The sequence below is a fragment of the Lampetra planeri genome, chromosome 81 (genome assembly GCF_965212315.1).
Source record: "Lampetra planeri chromosome 81, kcLamPlan1.2.h2, whole genome shotgun sequence".
Taxonomy (NCBI): Eukaryota; Metazoa; Chordata; class Hyperoartia; order Petromyzontiformes; family Petromyzontidae; genus Lampetra; species Lampetra planeri.
The window spans coordinates 2,064,839-2,087,140 of record NC_136185.1 but is presented as its reverse complement, the minus strand read 5'-3'; the positions used below and the strand labels follow the sequence as shown (position 1 = coordinate 2,087,140).

Sequence of the window (22,302 nt, the reverse complement as noted above, 5' to 3'; positions counted from 1 at the left end):
ATTAATCGAAATAAATTAGTATTTTCCCTCTATTCGCAACCACAGTAAGAACATCTTGCGGGTGGTGGTGGTGTTAATCGAAATCAGTTTCTCGTGATTTTGAAGCGGTCAGAAGATGAGTGGTTATGAGCAGCCTGAACACAAAGCTTATTCACAGTCTGATGCCGTATAGCAGCAACCCAGCATGATGACGATTGGCCGGCTCCATGTTCCAAAGGCAGATTTCTACTCGTGCCCGAGACTTGGTCGGACGGTTCTTTGATTCAATGAGACCTAATTCAACGGTCAATATTGACCTTTTTTTAGCAAGTATCAGTAGTCTTGGTTCTTTCGGTAAAGTCACGTATAAGGGAAATAAGAAAATAATAAAAACATAAAACAATAAAATATTTTTTTATTAAAAATTATAAAAATATAAAACAATAAAAATATGTTTTTATAGTTTTATATTTATATTATTTGATTATTTCCCTTCTACGTGACTTTACCGAAAGAACCAAGAATATGAATCCCTGCAGTCACGGAAGCTTTAAATCAAAAGTATCAGTAGACTGAATACACCTTAGAATCGTGTCATACTTTGTGACAGGGTCAATAAAAGATTGAGAAAAAGATTTGGTTATTAAAATGTATATTTTAGACTGTTAATGAGGACCGGTGTATTATCATCTCCCAGTGGTAATGTGGACTAGCAGTTGCCGCCCGCTTCGCGGGCGGTGTGTACATGCTTGGTTGGTGGGGAGTTGAAAGTGGCTGGACACAATATACATGTTTTGGTGATTGTTTTATGTTTATTTTTGTGAGGTTATATGTATTTTAATGAGACGCTCAATCGACATTATTCAATAATGCAACTTAATCAAATATAGAATGCAACTTATTCAAATATCTGGCGATTCACGATATTCTTCGTGTACACTCCGTCTTCCTCCTCGTCGTCAGGTCCCTCAATAAGCGCCTTGATGTTGGATCTTGCCGTGACTCGCGATAGTGCCACGTACAGTTGGCCGTGCGAGAAGCATGGCGTTGGTAGATATGATCCCAGGTTGTGAACAGTTTGCCCTTGCGCCTTGTTGATGGTCATCGCGAATGCTGGGACAATGGGGAACTGTTTGCGCCGAAGTCGAAATGGGAAGTCCTTCGTGTCCAATTCGCGGCGGATATGGTTGTTCTCAAGCAGCGAGTCCAAGACCAAGTGTGTGTACTCGGAAAGCTGCGGGAGGTCGTCAAAGTCCGACAGAGCCATCCCACCTGCCGTGAGGAACTCGTGGAGGCTGTGAAGGGTCTTGAACTTTACCATTTTTTTTTTATTTTCTTTGATGCTGCTAATCCTGCATAATGCACGGGCATAAGTAGTACTAATCACATACCTGCATTTCCCATAAATATGCTAAATTGCTCTTGATATGCAAATTCTTTTGTCAAGGCGCCCTTTCCCCCCCTTCCAACCCAGCTTATATATATGCTCCAAGCACGTGTGCTGTTTCATTCAGACGCTGTCGCCTCGACAGACCTGGTTTTCACCTGAGGACGGCGGCTTGCGTTGTGGCCGAAACGTCGTGAGAATTATTTTATTATGTTTAATTTTTTTATTTTATTACTTCCCTTGTACGTGACTTTAGCGAAAGAACCAAGAAGATTTAGCATTTCTTCTTTGTTGGTCAGCTGGCGGTACTGGTACTCGTAATCGCGAGCCAATTCGTCGTAAAATTTATCCCAGAGAGCCTTCGTATCTGCTGGCATGGAATACAGCAGAATGGTAGCGAAGAGTTGACGAAGCTGGTACGGCATCTGAAAGAGCGAGGCTTCTTCCAGACACGCAACCCATTCGCGATCGCTCTCAAGGTAGCCTGCTCGCATGGCTGCTTCCAGCGGTTTGTTTGTTTAATTTTATTCGTAACGCACCATCCATATGCGCTCCACCATCCACCATGCCCTTGCATGGCAAAGACACAGCTCCGGTGTGCGTCAGCATGTGCGCCATCCACAGTGACATTGGTCAGAAATTGCACCGTTCCGATCGCACACAGGTTAGCCCCTGCATCCTCCGTCTGTATGTACACACACAGACAAATCCGTTATGGGGCCACCTATTTTTTTCTTATAAAAAAATATTTTGTTGGTGTTTTTACGTTTACGTATTCCCATTGTGGGTGTTTTACGCATGCATCAGATTTTTGGGTTCCTCACATATGATATCAGAGGTGTGGGTCACTCTATTTCTCAATCGAACAATAACGGGGATCGTTTCAGTTATGACAGCTTGCAGATAGAAACATTGCATAATCGTATACTAATAATGACAGAATTTGTACCCCAGTGGAGGGCATCCCCCACCCGGCGCTTCCTACCGGTACTGTGAGACTTAGAAATCCAGACCTCTCCTCCTCCTGAACCGTTGACAATACCCTGTGGTAGTACCATAATCATCTCAATAAAGCGATCACTTACCAATGGCCATTTTGATCCCGGGAGTTACCCGGGTGGTGTCACACTGTACTGATTGTTTTAGCATGTCGCAAATTCCGATATGGCTTGTGCAACGGCCAGAGAGTGACAGCGGCGGGGGCCGGGCTGCAACCTTTTTTGACAGTTTATTAAATTTCAAAGTGCATGGGATTGGCACTCCAAAACATGATAAATGTACAGTAACGCCAACTGCATCCGTGCCAAACATGATACGCGGACACATGCTGCATATTATGCAACACATGCCCTTACCAGCAGCAGCATGCACAACATCTGAATTACACAACCGAAGTAGACAGCAAGCCGTCCATGGAGACGTGATCAACGTCAATACATAATAATGGTAATAAGCCGGATTAACCGAAAAGTACCCATTGTACCCATCAAACAGTCAGCTGGGTTGCCCCATGGGGGTATTGACCCATGGGCGAAACTGTAGGGTGCGCTACGCAACTGGCCGTGGTCCCGGCAGGTGAAGCTGCCAGCTCAGTCCGCTAAGACTTACTGTATAGCGACCCCTGCCTACTCGTAAGGTAAATGTGTTTGGGGACTCCACTAATCGCAGCACGCAGCACCCATTTTTTACGTAAATAAACGTAATATTAGCGTAACTACCATTCGCACACTTGCATACACACCACACTCACACAGCGCAGGGTCTGCGCCCACAGTGCACTGCAGCACTGCGGCGCAGACCTTGCCAAACCTATGCTATCGCTCTCTTCCGGGCGTGTTAATTATTTATTTTTATCGAATCAAAGTGAGCTGTGGCTTTTTGCCGGCTGTTTTATTTTCATCGAATCAGAGCGAGCTGTTTGGGCTGGTCCGTAAATAAATTAACGTCCAGATACGCACGCAGACGACCAAACCAGCGTAGTTGTTTAAGATTTTTCTCTGGGTCCTCCGGTTTTCACCTCCACATTTAGAAAAAACGTCACTACGTGTTCAGAGTATTTGGCTGCAATACATTGCGACGTGATGATAATCAACTTTGTTGAGCTATCATTTGTGATGGCCAGATCTGTTCTGAATAAGAGTTATGTAGGTCTATGGGGCTTCACTGGTAAAAAAATATAGTTTTTATATTTTAGTTTAAAGTCTCCCTTACCAATTCAAGACAATTTAATTGTCCTTTCTGTTCCAATCTTAACTCGGGGCATCCCAGAATGCTCTGAAATACATTCTAAAGTAAGCCATGCATTGTCTTTGAAGCTGATTGGCCTACACCAGAGACAGCCTTCGTCATGGCCTTGTCTCATCAGTGTCAGACTAAAAAACGGCACGAGATAGGGGCGCCAAGGGGGCTAGGAAATGTTAACTACCTCACCTGGTATACAGGAGGTCGTGGGTTCGATCCCAATCATGAAGCCTGTTATAAATTTGGAGTTTGTGTATCTCTCTCTCCCCGTGGTTGCGTGGATTTTCTCTGGGTTCTCCAGTTTTTCCCTCCACATTTAGAATCAAAACGAGTTTCTGTTATAAATGTCGTTGAGCTTTCATTTGTGGCCAGGTTGCTTCTGAAAAAGAGCTAAATGGCTCAGTGAGCCTTAACTGGTAAAATTAAAAGAAAAAAAGTCCACAGTTTTTTTTAGGACGCTTCACTTGAAACTGCCCAAATCATCTTCAGGTCAAAAATCAGGAAGCAATTTTTTTCAAAAGCAATCAACACGCTGAATGCTGGTGTAATGCGGGCGTAAACGGCTTCGCGGATATGACGTCATGGGGGGAGGAGTTAGGTCACGTGGGTGAGAGGGGTGAGGTCTTAAGGGAGAGATACCGGAAGAGACGGGAGAGTGTGGGAGACTGAGTTAGAGTGAGGCCACGCAGGGCGGAGGTCGAGGAGTGGCGAGATCGCCACACACACGGGGGAGTAAGACTTGGCACCATCGGCCAGCGGTGACCAAGCGCGGAGGAATGACGGGCAGCAGTGGGGCTGCAGTAAGAGCAGCGATGGAGCTGCAGTGAGCGCAGCCGGAGGACTGCACAAGGGGTCTGCAGCGGAGCTGCAGAGGTGTGGAGGCTACGGGAGCGAGGGCAGCTATGGAGCTGCCAAGGGGAGAGCTCTGAGCGAGGGCCGTGCGAGAAAAGTGTAAGAACCCGAATAAAGGACGACGGAGACAGAACCAGGATCGAGTCCCTTATTACACTGGTGTCAGAAGTGAAACGGCATGTCAAAACAGCTCAGAAGAAAGAATATTCCTGCGCCATCGTCTGCTACAACATCCGACGAAGACGACCTTCCTCGGGCGGTCGACCTACCTGCGATGGAGGAGGAGATCCGTGCGGGAACAAGTGCGGGTCCGGGAGTCGAAGAGGTCGCCGCGTCGGTGGACCCGTCTGCACCTGTGGACGCGGATTGGCGATGGAGGCAGATGGCGGCGCAGCTGGAGACGCTGAAAATCGTGCTCGCGCAATTGTGCGAGCTCGTCACGCCGAGGACGGCGTTGGGGGGAGCCGATGAAGGTCCGCAGGTCGCTGCCTTGCCTCCGCTGTCGGCGCCATTGACCACGCGGCAAGAAGACGCCATCTTGGGCGTGGCAGGAGAAGAACGGCGGGAAGCCGCCATCTTGCGCTCCCCGCGGCGAGAGGCCGCCATCTTGAACACGTGGCGATGCGACGCCATTTTGAATATGCCGCCTGGTGAGTCATCGGAGGAGGACGGTGCAACAAGGAGTCGCAGTCGTCATCTCACGACCGTCAAAGAATTCTCCATCGGGGGCGATTGGAGTGCTTTCGCCTGCCGATTTCTGGCGGCGGTACGCTCAGCGAGGTGGACGGACGCTGAGGCGTTGGAGGTTTTACCGACTCTTCTCGATGACGAGTCGGTGAGATTCTTCCGCTCCATCAAGGCGGAGAAGAAGAAAACATTGAGAGGAGTTTTCGACGAGATGGCAGATGCATATGAACCACCGGATGACGCTCATCGCCGGTTTGTTCAACGTCAGCGAGCACCCGAGGAGTCGCCGGTGGCATACTGGGGTGCGGTATTGGAGTTGGCCATGGCTGCATACCCGGAGACGGAGCCTGACCTGCTCGAACCTCTCATCTTGGGTAAGATGCTCGAGCTGTCCCGGGATTTGGGGATTCCTATGCCGGTGTGTGGCCACGAAAAGCTTACGTCCCGGGCGGCCGCTAAATGTCTTGATGCCCAGTTCAACCTGCGCTGTTGGAAGCAAGTCATGGCGTGGACGGGGGGACCCATCGTCGAAGGAGGGGCCGCGGGTTGGGATCCTAAGAAGGCGGTGTACGTTCCTGACGGGGGGGGGGGGCCCGCAGGAGCTGTCAGCCGCCTCTGCTCAGTGGTCGGCCCGCAGTATGCCGGGGCCGCGATCTGCGCCACCGCCACGGGAGCGTCGGGACGGGGTGCCTGCGGCGCGGCGTAATAACATCGACTGCTTCCGCTGCGGCCGTAAAGGCCATTACGCCAGGGACTGCTGGGCCCGCGTCCCGGGTCCGCCCCAGCAGGAGGCCTCGTCAGCGGACGTGCCACGGAAGGATCCTCCAGGACAGGCAAGTCGGTGTGCACCAGACACCCGGCAAGGCTTGACACCTCACTCATCACCGTTGTCGTGCGATCCGGGTGTTATTAATAACGGGGGGAGGCCATCGACTGGGCCACATCGCTCGGTAACGCAGTGGCGTAAATTGGCACGTCGGGTCGTCGCGGCCGCTACTGGCTCGTCCACCGTACCTGGTTCTATACAAGGGGTGGACATACGTGTGTTAGTGGATTCCGGGGCGTCCGCGACCATTATATCGGATGTCATTTTCCATCTGTTGAACATCCCACCTGAGGCCGTGCGTCCGGTATACGATTCTTGCGTCGCTGCCAACGGGGGTAGCATGGGCATTGTGGGCCAGGTGGACGCTACAATATCTATTGGGGGAGTGTCGGCCTCGGGAATTGTGTTAATTTCGAGGTCCCTCGCGGTTCCTTGCTTATTGGGAACTGACTTCCTGGCCAAGATGCCCATTCTAATTCGAATTAATCAAAACTGCATTGAATTACCGGGTGGCCATAAAATTACGTTTCTACCGTCGCCCTGGGGGCGACCTGCTCCGGTCGCTCAGGTGCAGGCGTTGTCCGAGGTATCTGTTGATATTCCACCTGGCTCACAGATGCTTATCCCCTTGCGATATCGGAAGCCTGTACCTGGTCGTCAGGGTGCAATTGGGATTTTGTTGTCGCCGTCCGCCACTATAACGGGCGGAGCGGCGCTCGTGGGGGCGCAAACTATTGTCCGGCATGACCAGCAGCCGTTTCTGCAGGTTCTTAATGCAAGTTCTGAGAATGTGTGTGTGCCGGCTGGTACGGTTGTGGCGCATGCCACTACGGCGTTTACGGCACAAGATCATCTGGGCAGCCAGATCGTGGTTGGTGGTGTTTCAGGTCCTGGTGCCGCTGATAATTGCTGGATCGCTCAATTGTGTGGGGAAAATTCTTCCCTTTCCGGGGAACAACGTTGTGCGCTTCGTAAATTATTATTGAGTTATTCTGATGTGTTTAGCTCCGACGATTTGGACTTGGGACGCACCTCGTTGCTTTACCATCACATTGACACAGGGGACGCTGCCCCTATTCGGTTGAACTCGCATCGGATGAGTCCGGCGGAGCGATATCAGGTTCGAGGGGCAGTGGATGACATGTTGGCTGCGGACATAATATGTCCATCTAACAGCCCATGGGGCGCGCCTGTTGTTTTGGTTAAAAAGAAGGATGGCAAATTGCGATTTTGTGTCGACTTTCGAAAATTGAATAAAGTGTCTGTGGCAGATGCGTACCCCCTGCCGCGTATGGACGACTCCCTCGATGCCTTGTCGGGGGCGAAGTTCTTTTCAACGCTAGATCTCTCTTCGGGATTCTGGCAGCTTCCCCTTGACGAACCCTCGCGGGAGAAGACTGCTTTCCGTACGCCGCAGGGGTTATTCCAATTTAACTGCCTTCCGATGGGGCTGAATGCTGCCCCTGCCACATTTCAAAGGTTGATGGAGTTGGTGTTAACGGGGTTGCAGTGGGAGACGTGTCTGATATATTTAGATGATATTATCGTCTTCAGCCGCACATTTGATGAGCATTTACTGCGGTTGGAGGCGGTGTTCGCCAGGATGCGTTCCACAAATTTGAAATTTAAGCCTAAGAAATGTCACCTACTGCAACGGTCCGTGCGCTATTTGGGGCATATCGTAAGTGCGGACGGGGTGGCCACGGATCCGGACAAGACAACATGCGTCCGTGACTGGCCGACCCCGGCCACGGTGGGGGATGTACGTCGCTTTTTGGGCTTTGCCTCATACTATCGGAGGTTTGTTCCTGATTTCGCGACGATCGCGAGGCCCTTGCACTTCCTTACGGGTAAAGGAAGGAAATTTGCTTGAGGCGGCGTTTCAGAGCCTACGCGATCGACTGGCTACTGCACCGACGTTAGATTATCCTGATTTTGATCACCCCTTCATTCTGGATACGGATGCGAGTGACACGGGCATTGGGGCCGTGTTGTCTCAATCAAAAGGTGGTGTGGAACGCGTGGTGGCGTATGGTAACCGGGTTTTGTCTCCTGCAGAAACTCGCTACTGCGTCACACGCAGGGAACTTTTGGCTATTGTTTTCTTTCTCCGCCAATTTCGACCGTATCTCTACGGTCGTTCGTTTATTATTCGCACGGATCATGCGGCCTTGCAGTATGCTCTTAAGATGGACCAACCATCCGGCCAGTTGGCGCAGTGGCTGGACACGCTGCAAGAATTTTCCTTCCAAATTCACCATCGGAACGGGGTGCTCCATGCGAATGCGGACGCGCTTTCTAGGTTGCCGCAGCCATCCCCTTGCGCGTGCGCGTCGGGGACGCATAGATGTGCGCCGATTCAGCAACCCCCTCAGCCTGTTGCGTTGGCGGTCAACGTGCCTGAAGCTCCAAAGGTGCCGGGACCGGCTGATGGGATTCTGAATCTTCCAAGGGCTGTGTCGATTCGGGAACAAATGTTGGATGGTTCATTGGTCTCGTTACGGAATCGGACTGCGAAGAAGAGTGGGGGACTGGGTACGAGTGGTATGCCGGAAACCGTTCTCCTCGATGGTCTGCTGATATGGAGGGAAGGGTTACAGGAGCGCTGGCGTCTGGTTGTACCGGCATCCTTGCGGTACGAGTTGATTAGGACTCTGCATGGGGACACGCTTTTACATCTGGGGGTGCAGAAGACCCTATTGACGCTGCAGCGAGACTATTTTTGGCACGGCATGACAACGGATGTCATCGGTCACGTTTGCGCGTGTCCCGATTGTGCCCGGCGGAAACCACCTAAACAACCATATGTGCCGCCCATACAATCTATTCAGGTGTCTAGAGTTAACGAATTGGTGGCGTTGGACATTTTGGGACCCTTCCCGCCATCCGCTAAGGGAAATAAATACTTGTTAGTTGGGGTAGAGTACCTCTCCCGCTGGCCGATGGCCTGGCCTTTGCCTGACCAGTCAGCGGCGTCTATTACAGACGCCTTTCTATTCGGGTACGTTATGGATAAGGGGGCGCCGAAGAAGCTCCTCACAGACCAAGGCCGTAATTTTTCTTCTAAATTGTTGGGGGAGGTGTGCGCGGCTCTTGGAACTAAAAAGATACGGACATCTCCCTACCATCCGCAAACGGATGGCATGGTCGAACGGCTAAATCGGACATTGTCCGCCATGTTGTGTCACAACGTGAGTGAAAAACAATCGGATTGGGATTTGCATATCCCTGGGGTACTTTCGGCATACCGAATGACGCCGCATGCGGCTACAGGATATTCGCCGTTTTTCCTTATGTATGGTCGCGAGAACGTGCCGCCAATGGATGTGCAGTTGGGAACTGGAGTGAGGGGACCTGCTAAGCCTCTTCCTGATTACATTCGGGATACTGTTCGTCGGGTTACTGAGGCACGGCAGGGGGCCTGCATGGCTACTGCCAAAGCCCAGGCCCGGAACGAGCGGTGTGCTCGACGCTCGAAGGGGGAGTGCCCCTGGAAGGTGGGGGACATGGCCTGGCTCCATTGCCCGCAGGTGCGGCCAGGTACCTCTCCTAAATTACACAAACCATGGCAAGGGCCGGTCCGCCTCATCGAGGTTCCCAACCCACAGTCTGCGCGTGTTCGGTTTGGATCTCGGCGTTGGTTCGTTCACACGTCGCGCTTGAAACCATATGTGGCCCCTCGAGACGATGCGTCATCTCCCGATGTTGCCTTGCCGGGGTCTGTGGCTGTCGACTCATCCTTGCCTGTGCCTGTTGACCTTGCAAGAGCGCCTGTCGTACCTTTTACAGACAAGCCGGCCGTGACATTGCTGGAGACAGGAGACTCTGCTCGGGGTGTGCCTACCACGGCTGCGGGGACTCCGAGCCCCACCGCCCTTCCGACCCCGTCGAAGACACGATCGCAACGCACCCCCGACGCTGGGCCTTCAGGGACACGGGACCGGGACGTTGACGGGCCTCCAATAGCGACAGGAGGACTTCATCCTGTCGCTCCTAAAACCCCGTCACGTTCCCGGTCTGCAGGAGGGCCGCCGCCCGTCCGGGACGGACCGGCGACCCGAACGCGCTCAAAGTCCCTTACATTTCGTTAAATTTTACTGTTGTGTTGTTGTTGTTGTTATATTTATTGTATGCTTCGTTGTCCTTGAATGTGTGATGGTTGTGTTCGCTCGCATTACTGGTCTCGTTATTGTTCAGCCGAGGTCGGCTGGATTTTCTCTACGGGGGAGGGTGGTGTAATGCGGGCGTAAACGGCTTCGCGGATATGACGTCATGGGGGGAGGAGTTAGGTCACGTGGGTGAGAGGGGTGAGGTCTTAAGGGAGAGATACCGGAAGAGACGGGAGAGTGTGGAAGACTGAGTTAGAGTGAGGCCACACAGGGCGGAGGTCGAGGAGTGGCGAGATCGCCACACACACGGGGGAGTAAGACTTGGCACCGTCGGCCAGCGGTGACCAAGCGCGGAGGAACGACGGGCAGCAGTGGGGCTGCAGTAAGAGCAGCGATGGAGCTGCAGTAGACGCAGCCAGAGGACTGCACAAGGGGTCTGCAGCGGAGCTGCAGAGGTGTGGAGGCTACGGGAGCGAGGGCAGCTACGGAGCTGCCAAGGGGAGAGCTCTGAGCGAGGGCCGTGCAGGAAAAGTGTAAGAACCCGAATAAAGGACGACGGAGACAGAACCAGGATCGAGTCCCTTATTACACTAGTACTGTATATGTTACAATTTTATGTATTTGTCAATGGCAGGTGGCAAGGCTCTGACAACACAAATACACAAAAAAAATTGTTATATTTCAATTTACATATTTGTTTGCGTATTTCTGTATGTATTTTGAACTTAATTTTCACTCTACGTAGCCAACTATGCTAATCAGATGTGTGGGGGAAGGACAATAAACTAAACACAACAACGAGCAGTTTTGGCAGCATTCATGATATGACTTGAAATACCAAAATCAGGGCAGGGAGCACGAGAGCAAAACTACCAAGAGGCCAGCAACTACGGAATTCAATTTGCGACTCTCAGCAACAAGGCGTCCCAGTTATTGTGAATATTACAGCCCAAACCATAAGTGGTAAGCAGAAATGTGAAATTCATCTTGAATTTAACAGGGAGCTGATGCAGTGGTTTACGAAATGGAGTGAGTGACGCACACGTGCATGTGTGTGTGAGAGTGTCTGAGCACTCTGGCTACCCAAAAAATGTAACCAGTTAGAGCCAACGTTGCTTGGAATCAGAAAATCCCAGTTTTTGTGATAGGAATCTAACCGAGAGATATCAGAAGTACGAAACATCTGAGCATTTTTGTTAAGCAGAATGTATCACAGTTTGGTGATGTCCCTCACCTTCTCAAATGAGGTCTTTATATTATAACTAATATGGGAATCTAAAAACCGTTCTGGTCTCATGTTCATAGGAGTTGGAGTGGTGATATGGGTTGGGGTAGTGAAAGGGATTGGGGTAGTAATGTACAGTATGTATTATGTTGAACTTCTTTCGCACCGTACGTAGCCAACCATGCTAATCGAAGGTGTGGGGGGAAGGATAAAAAACTAAACACAAAAAGCAGTTCAAAAGAAATTAGTTTTCAAATAAGATGATTAGAAAGTGCATAGCTTCAGTGGCTTCCTTATATCGGAATGAAGAACATTCTAGAAACGCATCTGAAAATGCTTGATGCGGTAACCGTCTTTGTTTGATGGTTATCCAAAAGCTGCTGTGAGTATGACCAGAGTTAGCGTGATGGATTTGATTATCATTGACGAGATCAGCAAGGTATTGACAAGATCAGCAAGTGATAGGGGTAGGGATAGTGAAAATGGTAGTGATAGGAGTAGTGATAGGTGTTCTAGTAGTGGTATGGGTAGTGAAAGGGGTTGGGATAGTAATAGGGATAGTGATGGGGTTGGGATAGTAACAGGGGTAGCCATAGGGGTAGTGGTAGTGGTGTGGGTCGTGATCGGGCTTGGGATAGTGGTAGGGGTAGTGATAGGAGTTGGGGTAGTGATGGGGTCGTGATAGGGGTAGTGATAGGGATTGGGGTAGTGATAGGGGTTGGGGTAGTGATTGGGTATGATGGGGGTTGGGGTAGTGATATGATTTGGGGTAGTGATAGGGGTAGTGATAGTGGTAGGGGTAGTGGTAGGGGTAGTGATAGAGGTTTTTGTAATGGTAGTGATAGGGTTTGGCGTAGTGATAGTGATAGGGGTTGGGATAGTAATAGGGGTAAAGGTAGCGATAGGAGTTCTGGTCGTAGTATGGGTTCCAGTATTGGTATGGGTAGTGGTAGGGATAGTTATAGGGGTTTGCATAGTGGTAGTGATACGGATTAGGGTAGTGCTAGTGGTTTGGGTAGACATAGGGGTTGCAGTACACCTGGTCGTAGCTGGAGGGCATTGCCAGGGAGTAGCAGTGGCAGCAGGATGGGCTTGGGGAGACGAGATGGGGGTTGTTCCAAGGAACGGAAGTTGCAGGTTGTGGTTGTTAGAGTGATGAAGATGTTTGCTCTTTGCGCTGCAGTGGAGGAGTCTGTTCCAGCAGTGGAGGGGGAGTGAGAGGGGAGCAGGGATGAGGGAGCGAGGAGGCTGGACGCAGCGAGGAACAGTAGAGACTGGGAACATAGAGGACGGGAATGGGAGTGGTTAGAGTAGTGAGAAAAGCAGGATGAGGTGTGGATCAAGACCATAGAGGGGTTGATAGATTGCTTCACTAGAGCCTTCTCTGAGCATCATCCCGGCCATGCTGAGGGTTTCCATTCGCTGAGCTTCAACCACGTGTTTATTTGGAACCACTATCACTGATTGCTAGTGTTGCAGTCGAAACGTCGTGAGAATTGTTATTGTTTTATATTTGTATTATTTTATTATTTCCCTTCTACTTGACTTTACCGAATGAACCAAGAATATGTTTAACTTATTTCGTACCATATGCAGCCACGCTGCCTTTTGTATTTAGTTATTGTCCTTCTCCCACTCCTCCAATTAGCACGGTGTGAAAGAAGTTCAACATGCATCATTATTATTCTTTAAATCCTAAGGCCTTTTAATTCATCCAGGTATACGCTGATTAATATAACGGCACATTTTTGGGCATTTGACCGATTGGTCTAAATGAATCGTAACCTTGTGACACTCAAACTAGATTCGAAGCTTTCGTGACTGCAGGAATAACTCGTTGGTTATTTCGGTAAAGTCACGTAGAAAATTAAATTAAATAATAAAAGAATACGACGTTTCGATTGCAACACGAGCAACCGTCATCAGATAAGAATGAATTAGAAAATCAAACATAGTAAACTTATAAATATAATGCAATACAACACAGTCGGCTAACACAACAATCAACACCCCACCTGGTTGATTACGTTCTTCCAAAGATTGCTAAATCTGAGAGAGAGGCAAAACACAGACACGGAGACGCATAGACAGACACACATGCAGAGAGAGAGACACAGACATACAGAGAGAGACACATACCTCCTGTGAAGGTGTCCTGGCTTAGTTGAGAAGTTACGATTTAAAAACAAACTATTTATAATTTACCAGGTAAGGCCCCACTGTAGTTCTTTTTTCAGAAGCAACCATGGCTATCACAAATGGTGGCTCAACGAAAGTGGCTTATCACGTGGAAATTTATAGCAGCCAAAAACTTAAAATGTTAACTACCTCGCCTGGTATACAGGAGGGCGTGGGTTCGATCCCGACCCCCTTATGCCTGCTGTATATTTGGAGTTTGTGTCTCTTTCCCGTGGCCATGAGGAGTTTTCTCCTGGTCGTCCGGTTTTTCCCTGATTTAACATTCCACGATAAGCCCCTTCATTTTTGTGGCCAGGTCCGTTCTGAAAAAGAGCTATATAGCTCAGTTGGCCCTACTTGGTAAAAAAAGTTTAGTTTTACGAAATAGAGATGCAAATTGGCATGAATGAAACTACATTAAAGGTATTTATTATTATATGTCACTTGCCACGTATGTTAGCCATGGAAGGTAATTGAACTCACTGCAACACAAAGGTATGAACCACTGTGCCACTGCCTGTATAAACGTTTATGTGCGTGTACATATTGCGAATACGGGCGTGTGCGTGTGGTGTCTTCTGTTTGTGAATTCAAATTCAGGGGAGGGAGTTGCTCAGCGGTTAGCGCTACGCTGGGCTCCAGAGCCGTTGGCTCGAGTTCAATTCCCACTCCCAGCCAACACCAGTGACGATTATTTAAACCGGTCATGGGCCTCCCCTAGGTTGACTGAGCCTCAAATCAGTACCTGGTGCGATGTGTAAATATCAACTCTGGGAGACAAAAGGCGGTCGGGCGTGGTGCTGGCCACCCACCCCTTCGTGTGCCATGCCAGCACTTGCCTCAACAGTCTGTTAAGGCTATATGGGGGATTTTGTCTTTGTGGGGAGCGGTAGTGTAGCAGTTAGCAAGCTGTGCTACGAATCCGGCGACCCGAGTTCGATTCCCTGCTCAGGGCCAACACCGGTGACGATTATCTGAACCGATCCTGGGCCTCCCCTAGGTCGACTCAGCCTCAAATGAGTATCTACACCTCGCCACTGGGGAGACAAAGGTGGCTAGGCGTGGTTCTGGCCGTTACGGCCTTCATAGGTGCTGCACTTGCACCCAACAGTCTGTTAAAGCTATACAGGGGATCTTTGATCTTTAATCTCTGTCATGTTGTTCATGCGTGTGGATGCGTGCCCATTAGATCCAGTTCCTTCAACAACCACAACTCCGACCACAACTCCAACCATAACACCAACATCTGGAGGGCTGAATGCTGGAGGCATTGCTGGGGTCAGCATTGCTGCTGTGATTGGAGTTGCTGCTGCTGCAATTGGTGTTTACTGCTGGATGTCAAGACGTGACAGACCACCAGAAGAAGTCGTCCAGTGAGTGAAATGGCGTTAACTCGCTTTAATGAACGTGCTTTCCATGAGGATTAGTGAAAACGGACAATTTGAAATGGTTTATACATTTTGTTGCCCCCCACAAAACGAGCAATCGATTGATTGGCGTGCATCCTGTGGTGGCAAGGTGTAGTGCTAAAACTTACATCTCAGATTTAACACGGGCGGGCGTGGGGGAGGGAGTCGATGGGAAAACGACGATCACTTAACAAGTTTTTTTGCCTACCGAGCAGTTTTCTCACTCGTTATGCCCCGTACTGACTGCCAACTGCACTGTGATGGGCACGGTGAGTAGTGGCTCATAGTGGCCGTGACGGTGACCCCCGAGTCGGCACCACTGAGAGCCCAAGTCTTTCGTGTCTTCATCTTTCTCTCCTTGTTATCTCTGTCTCTTTTCTTAGGGTATTATTTTCTTACGTTTTTTCCTTCATGCCAATGTATGCATGTGTGTTGAACTTATTTCTTAATGTGCGTAGCCTACCGTGCTAACCGACGGTGCTGTCCGACCTCCGACGGTGCGAAAGAAGTTCAACGTACATACGTACATACATCCTGCTTCTCCGATCAGCCTCATATCCTGAGACCAACAATCTTATCAGATTTTTCACAGAGCAGTGCGACCCTTCATGCTAAAGAATGATGCTAGAGAACGCAAGGCTGCTGTGGTGGTGAGATGTTCACTACCTCGCCTGGTATGTAGGTCATGTGTTCGATCCCAACCCTGATACCTGTTATATATTTTGAATTTGCGTCTCTCTCATCATCACGGTGGTCAGGATATGTTATTTCCCTCGCCTGCTGTACAGGAGGTCGTGAGTTTGATCCCTGACGATGCCTTCTGCTGTATATTTGGAGTCTGCGTGTCTTTCTCTGTCTCTTCCCGTGGTCAAGTTCATTTTTCTCCGGGCCCTCCGGTTTTCCCCCCACATTCATAATCAACGTGGTTTAGAGTATTTGGCAGCTCTACATTTCCACATAATGATAAGCCACTTCGTGAAGCTATCATTTGTGATGGCTGGGTGACGTCTGAAAAAGAGCTATATAGCTCAGTAGACCTTACCCGGTACAATACAAAATAATGTAGTTTTAACATCTATGTAAGCGGGTAGCACCATGGCCACAGATCCTATTAAGCGACCTTTGACCCACACAGCAGAGATCGTTACTTGAGATTAAAATAAAATTATATCGGAATTTTTTTTTGCCAAATTAAGTGTAGAACCAAATTCAAAAACCGTGGTTTCTTGTGCAATCATTTGGTGGCCGGAGCTGAGACCATCAACTCGTGGCCGCTTTTGGCTGGCCATTGAACAAAGTTCACTTCATTGTGCGCTTTTGAATCATTTATACACTACACTACGATATAGGACACCACTATACACTACACTACTATACACTACACTATACACTACACTATACACTACACTATACACTACTATACCCTACACTATGCACTTCTTCTGGGATCCCTCGTAGTCGAGTATGATTTCCCTCCAGGTATTACTTGTCTGTGTTGTGAGGTGGACCTGGCTGGCCATGGGACCGGAGATGGCTGAATAGGCCAACCGTGACCTGCAGATCTTGGCACAGTGGGGGCACGGATGGTCCATCCTGGAGTTCCCACTTGTTGTCTCTGTCTCTGGTGTGTGTGCTTTGTGACGTGCTCTTTGCCTGGCTATCAACTCTCTTCGCTCAGCCTCAAAATGCTGAGTTCCATTGTTTATTTTGGCCCACCATGATGGTGTGTCAAGAGCATAGATTTCCGAGTTGTTTGGATCTATGTGGCATCGCTTGAGGTGCATCTTAAAGTTGTCACGTAAACACGTCCTTTGACCTCCACGGACACGTGATCCATCGCTGAGCTGGGAATAGAAGATTTGCTTAGGAAGCCTGGAGTCATTCATCCTCACAAGGTGACCTGCCCATCTGAGTTGATACTTCATCATGATGGCCTCTATGCTGGATGAGTTGGATCGCTCCAGGCCACTGATATTAGTTTGTCTTTCTTCCAAGGTGATGTTTATTATTTTCCTGAGACAGCGTTCATTATACATTTCGAGAAATGTTATGTGTTTACAATCGGTGGTCCAGGTTTCTGCGCCATTTAAGAGGGTTGGAATGATCACAGCATTATACACAGCCACTTTGGTCTTGGTGATAATGTGGTGGTCTTCAAAGACCCTGTTCTTATGTTTCTCAAAGGCAATCAGATGTAAGACCTTGCTAGAGAGATGGCTGCCTAAGTATGGGAAACTGGGAACGTTCTCTAGTATTGCATTGTTGATAATGATTGTAGGGGGTGGTAGGTGTCTTCCCGGAGTTTTTTAAAAAGGATATTTGTTTTGCTGGTGTTCAATGTTAGGCCCAACCTGCTGTAAGCATCTGTAAATATGTTGACGATAACCTGAAATTCAGCTTCTGTGCATTCGCTGACTTGGGCATCGTCAGCATATTGAAATTCAATAACGAATGTGATGTTTTCGACTTGGCTCTGAAACGGTTGATCTTGAATATGTTCCTATCTATATGTGATATTTATGCCTCTGGGAAGTCTGTTCTCTATCAGATGAAGCATTCCCGCCAGGAAGATGGAGAAAATAGTTGGTACAATAATGCAGCCTTGCTTCACACCGGTCCTTACTTCGATTGGCTCTGAGGTTTCACCATCAGAGAGGATGACAGCCTTCATACCGTCATGCAACAGATGGAGGACGTTAACAATGTTGTTTGGTAGCCATATCTCAGAAGGATTCTCCATAGTGCTTCACGATTAACAGAATCGAAAGCTTTAGTCAAATCAAAGAAGGCCATGTACAATGGTAGTCTCTGCTCCTGGCACTTCTCTTGGAGTTGACGGGCTGAGAAGATCATGTCCGAGGTTCCCCTGCCAGGTCGAAAGCTACTCTGCGACTCAGCAAGGAGTTTTGCAGCAAGTGGTAGAAGTCTGTTTAGTAGGATTCATGCCAGTATTTTTCCAGCGGTGGCAAGAAGAGAGATTCCTCTGTAGTTGTCACAGTCTGACTTGTCACCTTTTTTGAAGACGTGACAATGATGGCATCTTTCAGTTCGTTTGGAAGGTCTTTATCATTCCAGATCCTGGCCATGAGGGAGTGCAGGTGTTCTAGTAGGCGTTGTCCTCCATGTTTGTAACTATGCACTACACTATACACACCACTACTATAAACTCCTTTAGAGTACACTACTATACATTACACTACGATATAGTACACTACTATGAAGTACATTACTGTACAGTACTATACACTACACTCATATACAGTACACTACCATACACTACACCATGCCCTACAATTTTGACTAGCTATTGCACAAAGAAGGTTAATGCATCGCACGCTTTTAGATGAGCTTCTGCGTCTGTCTGGAATGCTCTTCCTTCCGATATTAGCAAGCTACTGAGCTTTGCACTTTAAAATCATCTAGATTGAAAACGAATTTCTTTATAAATGCTTTTTGTGTTTAGTTTGTTGTCCTTCCCCCGTACACTTCTCATTAGCACGCATGGTTGTCTATACACGGTGCAAAATAACTTCAACATACATACGGTGACACAGGCTACATGTTGGTGAGGGTGAGGATGTGTGATGGACGCGCGTCCAATGCTTTCTCAACAGGGATCACGAACTGCAGCCAATGGCACCAGCTGAAGGAGGCGGCGCAGCTGAGAGAGAGGAAGAGAGAGGTACGAAGCAGGAGCCACACTCAGACTCACGCATTCACCTACACGGAGCAGTGCGCGGCTTCCTCGTGTGTCTGTGGTGTGTTTGTGCGGTGTGTCATAAACATCACCACTGGGGATTCCAAGGCGGCTGGGCGTGGTGATGGCCACCCACCGCTTAATGCCACCACTGAGATCCTAGGTTCTCATCCACGCCTCCTCTGCCTGTGATGTATACCAAGTTCTCAAATATGGTGTCTGCGGTGTGTTGAACCTCTTTCGCACCGTACTTAGCCAATTGCGCTAATCGGAGGTGCGAGGGAAGGTCAAGAAACTAAACACAATACACAACTCCATTATATATACTACAGTACTATACACCAGAGGTGTGGACTCGAGTCATGTGACTTGGACTCGAGTCAGACTCGAGTCATGAATTTGATGACTTGCGACTCGACTTGGACTTGCATAACAATGACTTTGTCCCACCTCTGCTATACACTACAGTATACATCACTATACACTACACTACGATACACTACACTATGTACATATGTATATTGAACTTCTTTCACAGCGTACTTAACTTTGCAAATGTGTATGCCGTGCAGGATCCTTACATCCCAACGTTGTTTCTCTGTGTGAAGCAGATCGAGTCCCGGGACAAAGAGAAAATGGACAATTGGCAGTGGGTGACATCGTTTTGAACGATGACGTTTCAGAAGCCTGAGCAGGCAGGCCTCAGGAGCTCATGATGAGAAAGCGGATTGAACAACGGCACTTATATAACTCACACGTCACTCCAAAGATAAATAGTAACAACCTTAGCCTCAATCCCTTTTTTTGGAAATTTGCCTATTTTTTCTGAACCTCATCAATGCAATATGAAATGTGGTCATGTTGGGGAAATGGCTTTTCATTCCATCATGTCCTTGCTATGAGGTGGGCGGATATTGTGTTCTCCATATTATGGATAGAAAACCATCATGTAAACTCAGATGCTCCTTGCAGAGACGGGTTCTTGTTAGCCATCGAAGAAGGTGGTCACTGCATCATACGCTTCAGATGCACTTTTAGCTCTAAATTTAAAAACTCTAAAAAATTGCTTTTTGTATTTAGTTTGTTATCCTTCCCCGGCATACTTCCAATTTACGTGGTTGGCTACGTATGGTGCAGAAATAAGTTCAATATTTATACTACGTTATGCATTACTATATACTACACTATACACTACCGTATACATTAAAATAGACTGCATTATACACCACTATACAGTATACACTACACCACTATACACTATACCATTATACTAAATCGAAAACTAAAAAAAAAATTCTGGAAATGAATCGAGGAACCGTTCGACCAAGTCTCGAGGGGCATGAGTGAAGTCTGCCTTTGGAACATGGAGCCCACCAATCGACATCAGGGCTGGGTGCTGCTATAGGGCAACATACTGTGAAGCGTCATGTTCAGCTGCTCATAACGTTTGTCTTCCAACCGCTTCGACATCACTCAAACTGATTTTGACGCACCACCACCCCCCCCGCATGATTTTCTGATCGGGGTTGTGAATTAGCACTACCGGTGTACCGCTAATACGTTCATTTGGAATGTTTACTTTTGCGATGCAAATCACTATTTCTTTAACCAGGTTGTGTGAACTCAAGAGACCAGGATGCGTCTCATTTGCTATTGCACTCAAATACGCTACAAATACTAGTAGAAAACAATGATATACCATGCCTCGCAGGAGTAACGTCCTCCCCTTAAGTTTCCCGCGCAAACCCCACCCGTGTATACAATATTCAAAAGAAATGAATCTCATACCTGAATCGACCAAATGTGCTGTCAACTTCACGCCCCACTGACAAAATCCCTGCGCATATGGGATGAATTGCAGGTTTTGAATTATTTGTACTTCTGTAGTGATGCGAATCGGAGACAGTAATACTTGGAGACACTTCTTTATTAAACAAGCACCATCAGGATATATACACACCCTACATGGGTGCACACTTATAACTAAGACCTTCTATTGTCGGCGGCACTAGTTAGTTAGAACAGTTGGTAGGCTGTGTGACTAACAGCACCCCGGGATGGTGAAGACGCAAACGACGACAACGAGATGGTGACGATGACGATCTTAAACAACCGGGACGGGGATTCCACTTCCAGCAACAGCCCCGAGCTCCTGCTCAGGGCCCCCTCTTATACTCCCAGCGTGGCCTTGCTCCGCCCCGGCCACACCCCCCTTCTGGAAACTACTAATGGGTTCCTGGGGCTTACCGATGGGCCCCTTCTGTGGCCTTTCCCCAAGATGCTCCCTCTCGTGTCTATCGTGGCCTGCTGACGCGAGTCCTGCCGTACACCGCAGTTACATCACATTATAGTTTTAATTTTACGGTTACAAGTTATATGTTTACGGAACTCCCTCATTCAACGTCTCACCTGCGCCGTGCCGAATCGATTCTAAAATCGGTGACGTAAACGCCTACTCGACCACACCGAATCGATCAGACTGAATCGAATCGATCAGTGATCATGTTAATGTGAAGTCTCCATCATCACCTCAGCACTTTGTCAAAAATATGTTCAAAAGAAAATAAAGAGGTTCTCCTTATAATACTGAAGCGCGAAACTATGCACAATTTAACAAGTACATAACCACACAGGTTACACTAAAATTAAATGTATTTCTTGTAACATAGAAGCTCAGACAAATTACGTTCGAAAACCACTCGTACTTAAAGTTAGTTACAAAAACAACATTGATTTGGGGTGAATTATGTCATAATTGCGCAAGTATGTAATAATATATGTATCAAATATAAGGTAAGGACTTTTACTCCCGTGTGTGGATTTCCTCCAGGTGCTATATGAAAACTCAAAATGTATTAGTAATTACATGCGTTGGAGGCATTAACAAAGAATGCATTCGAATGACATGCATTTTTGTCCTAAAGATAACTTCATTGTTGTGGGGAATCTCATCTTTCAATATTATGTTTATTCATGGTGGGAAAAAAGTTACTATTTGGTCTGGGTCTCAACTGCTTCTACAACTATTTGACCTGACAATGAATCGAACGTCTACGTAGGATTTAGACATCCAAATGATGACCGGATATGCTGACACAAAGCATTGTGGTCCAGTCGATTCCAGTCTCTGCATGGTATCGCTGGGTGGGCGAATAATATAATCGGTGATGCCACTTTTCACATCACAACACTGTGATCTAATTCATAATATATGGTTTTGGGTTAAATCGCGTAAATATTTGTCGTTAAACCCGATCTAACCCAAAAACCTCTATTATACATGCAGTTTTGGTGATCTGTGCTTAACGCCTGACACTGTAAGCTGTGTGTAACGCTGGGTAGGCGACGTGGATTTTGATGCATTAAAAAAAAAATTCATGAAAGGCGTATTATTAAAATGTTTACTAATTCACAATAGAGGTTTTTTGGGTTAGATCACGTGAATATATAAATGTGTCGTTAAAACCCACCACCACCCGACAGCCAACTAGTAAGGGTTGTCACGTAAATAGAACATGGCAATTCCCCACTCGTACAGCACACCGTTGTGTTGGAGAGCCAATTTTTTACACGATCTAACCCACAAACCTCTATTATGGATGATTTTGGTCGCGAAAGCTTACGTGTTAAACTTGCAACTAATTATTAGTTTGTGGCAAGAATAATACATGTTCTTCATAAATAAACCAGCTCCGCTTTTGATAAAAGCCAA

The 22,302-nt window shown here is 47.9% G+C and overlaps 1 protein-coding gene across 5 annotated transcripts in view; it reads left to right on the top strand.

The window, feature by feature from the left end:
* LOC144738329 (uncharacterized) overlaps positions 1-22,302 on the top strand; it is a 44,095-nt gene extending 21,793 nt beyond the window's left edge. For 3 of the 5 annotated variants that reach the window (XM_078621363.1, XM_078621366.1, XM_078621364.1), the window contains 3 exons: positions 14,674-14,857; positions 18,508-18,575; positions 19,199-22,302. In XM_078621363.1, the coding sequence (XP_078477489.1) occupies positions 14,674-14,857; positions 18,508-18,575; positions 19,199-19,281 (335 nt within the window). In that variant the 3' untranslated portion in view covers positions 19,282-22,302. Of the gene's footprint in view, positions 1-416; positions 10,615-14,673; positions 14,858-18,507; positions 18,576-19,198 lie in introns of those variants that run through there. The other 2 variants (XM_078621365.1, XR_013589218.1) reach the window with 2 other exon arrangements.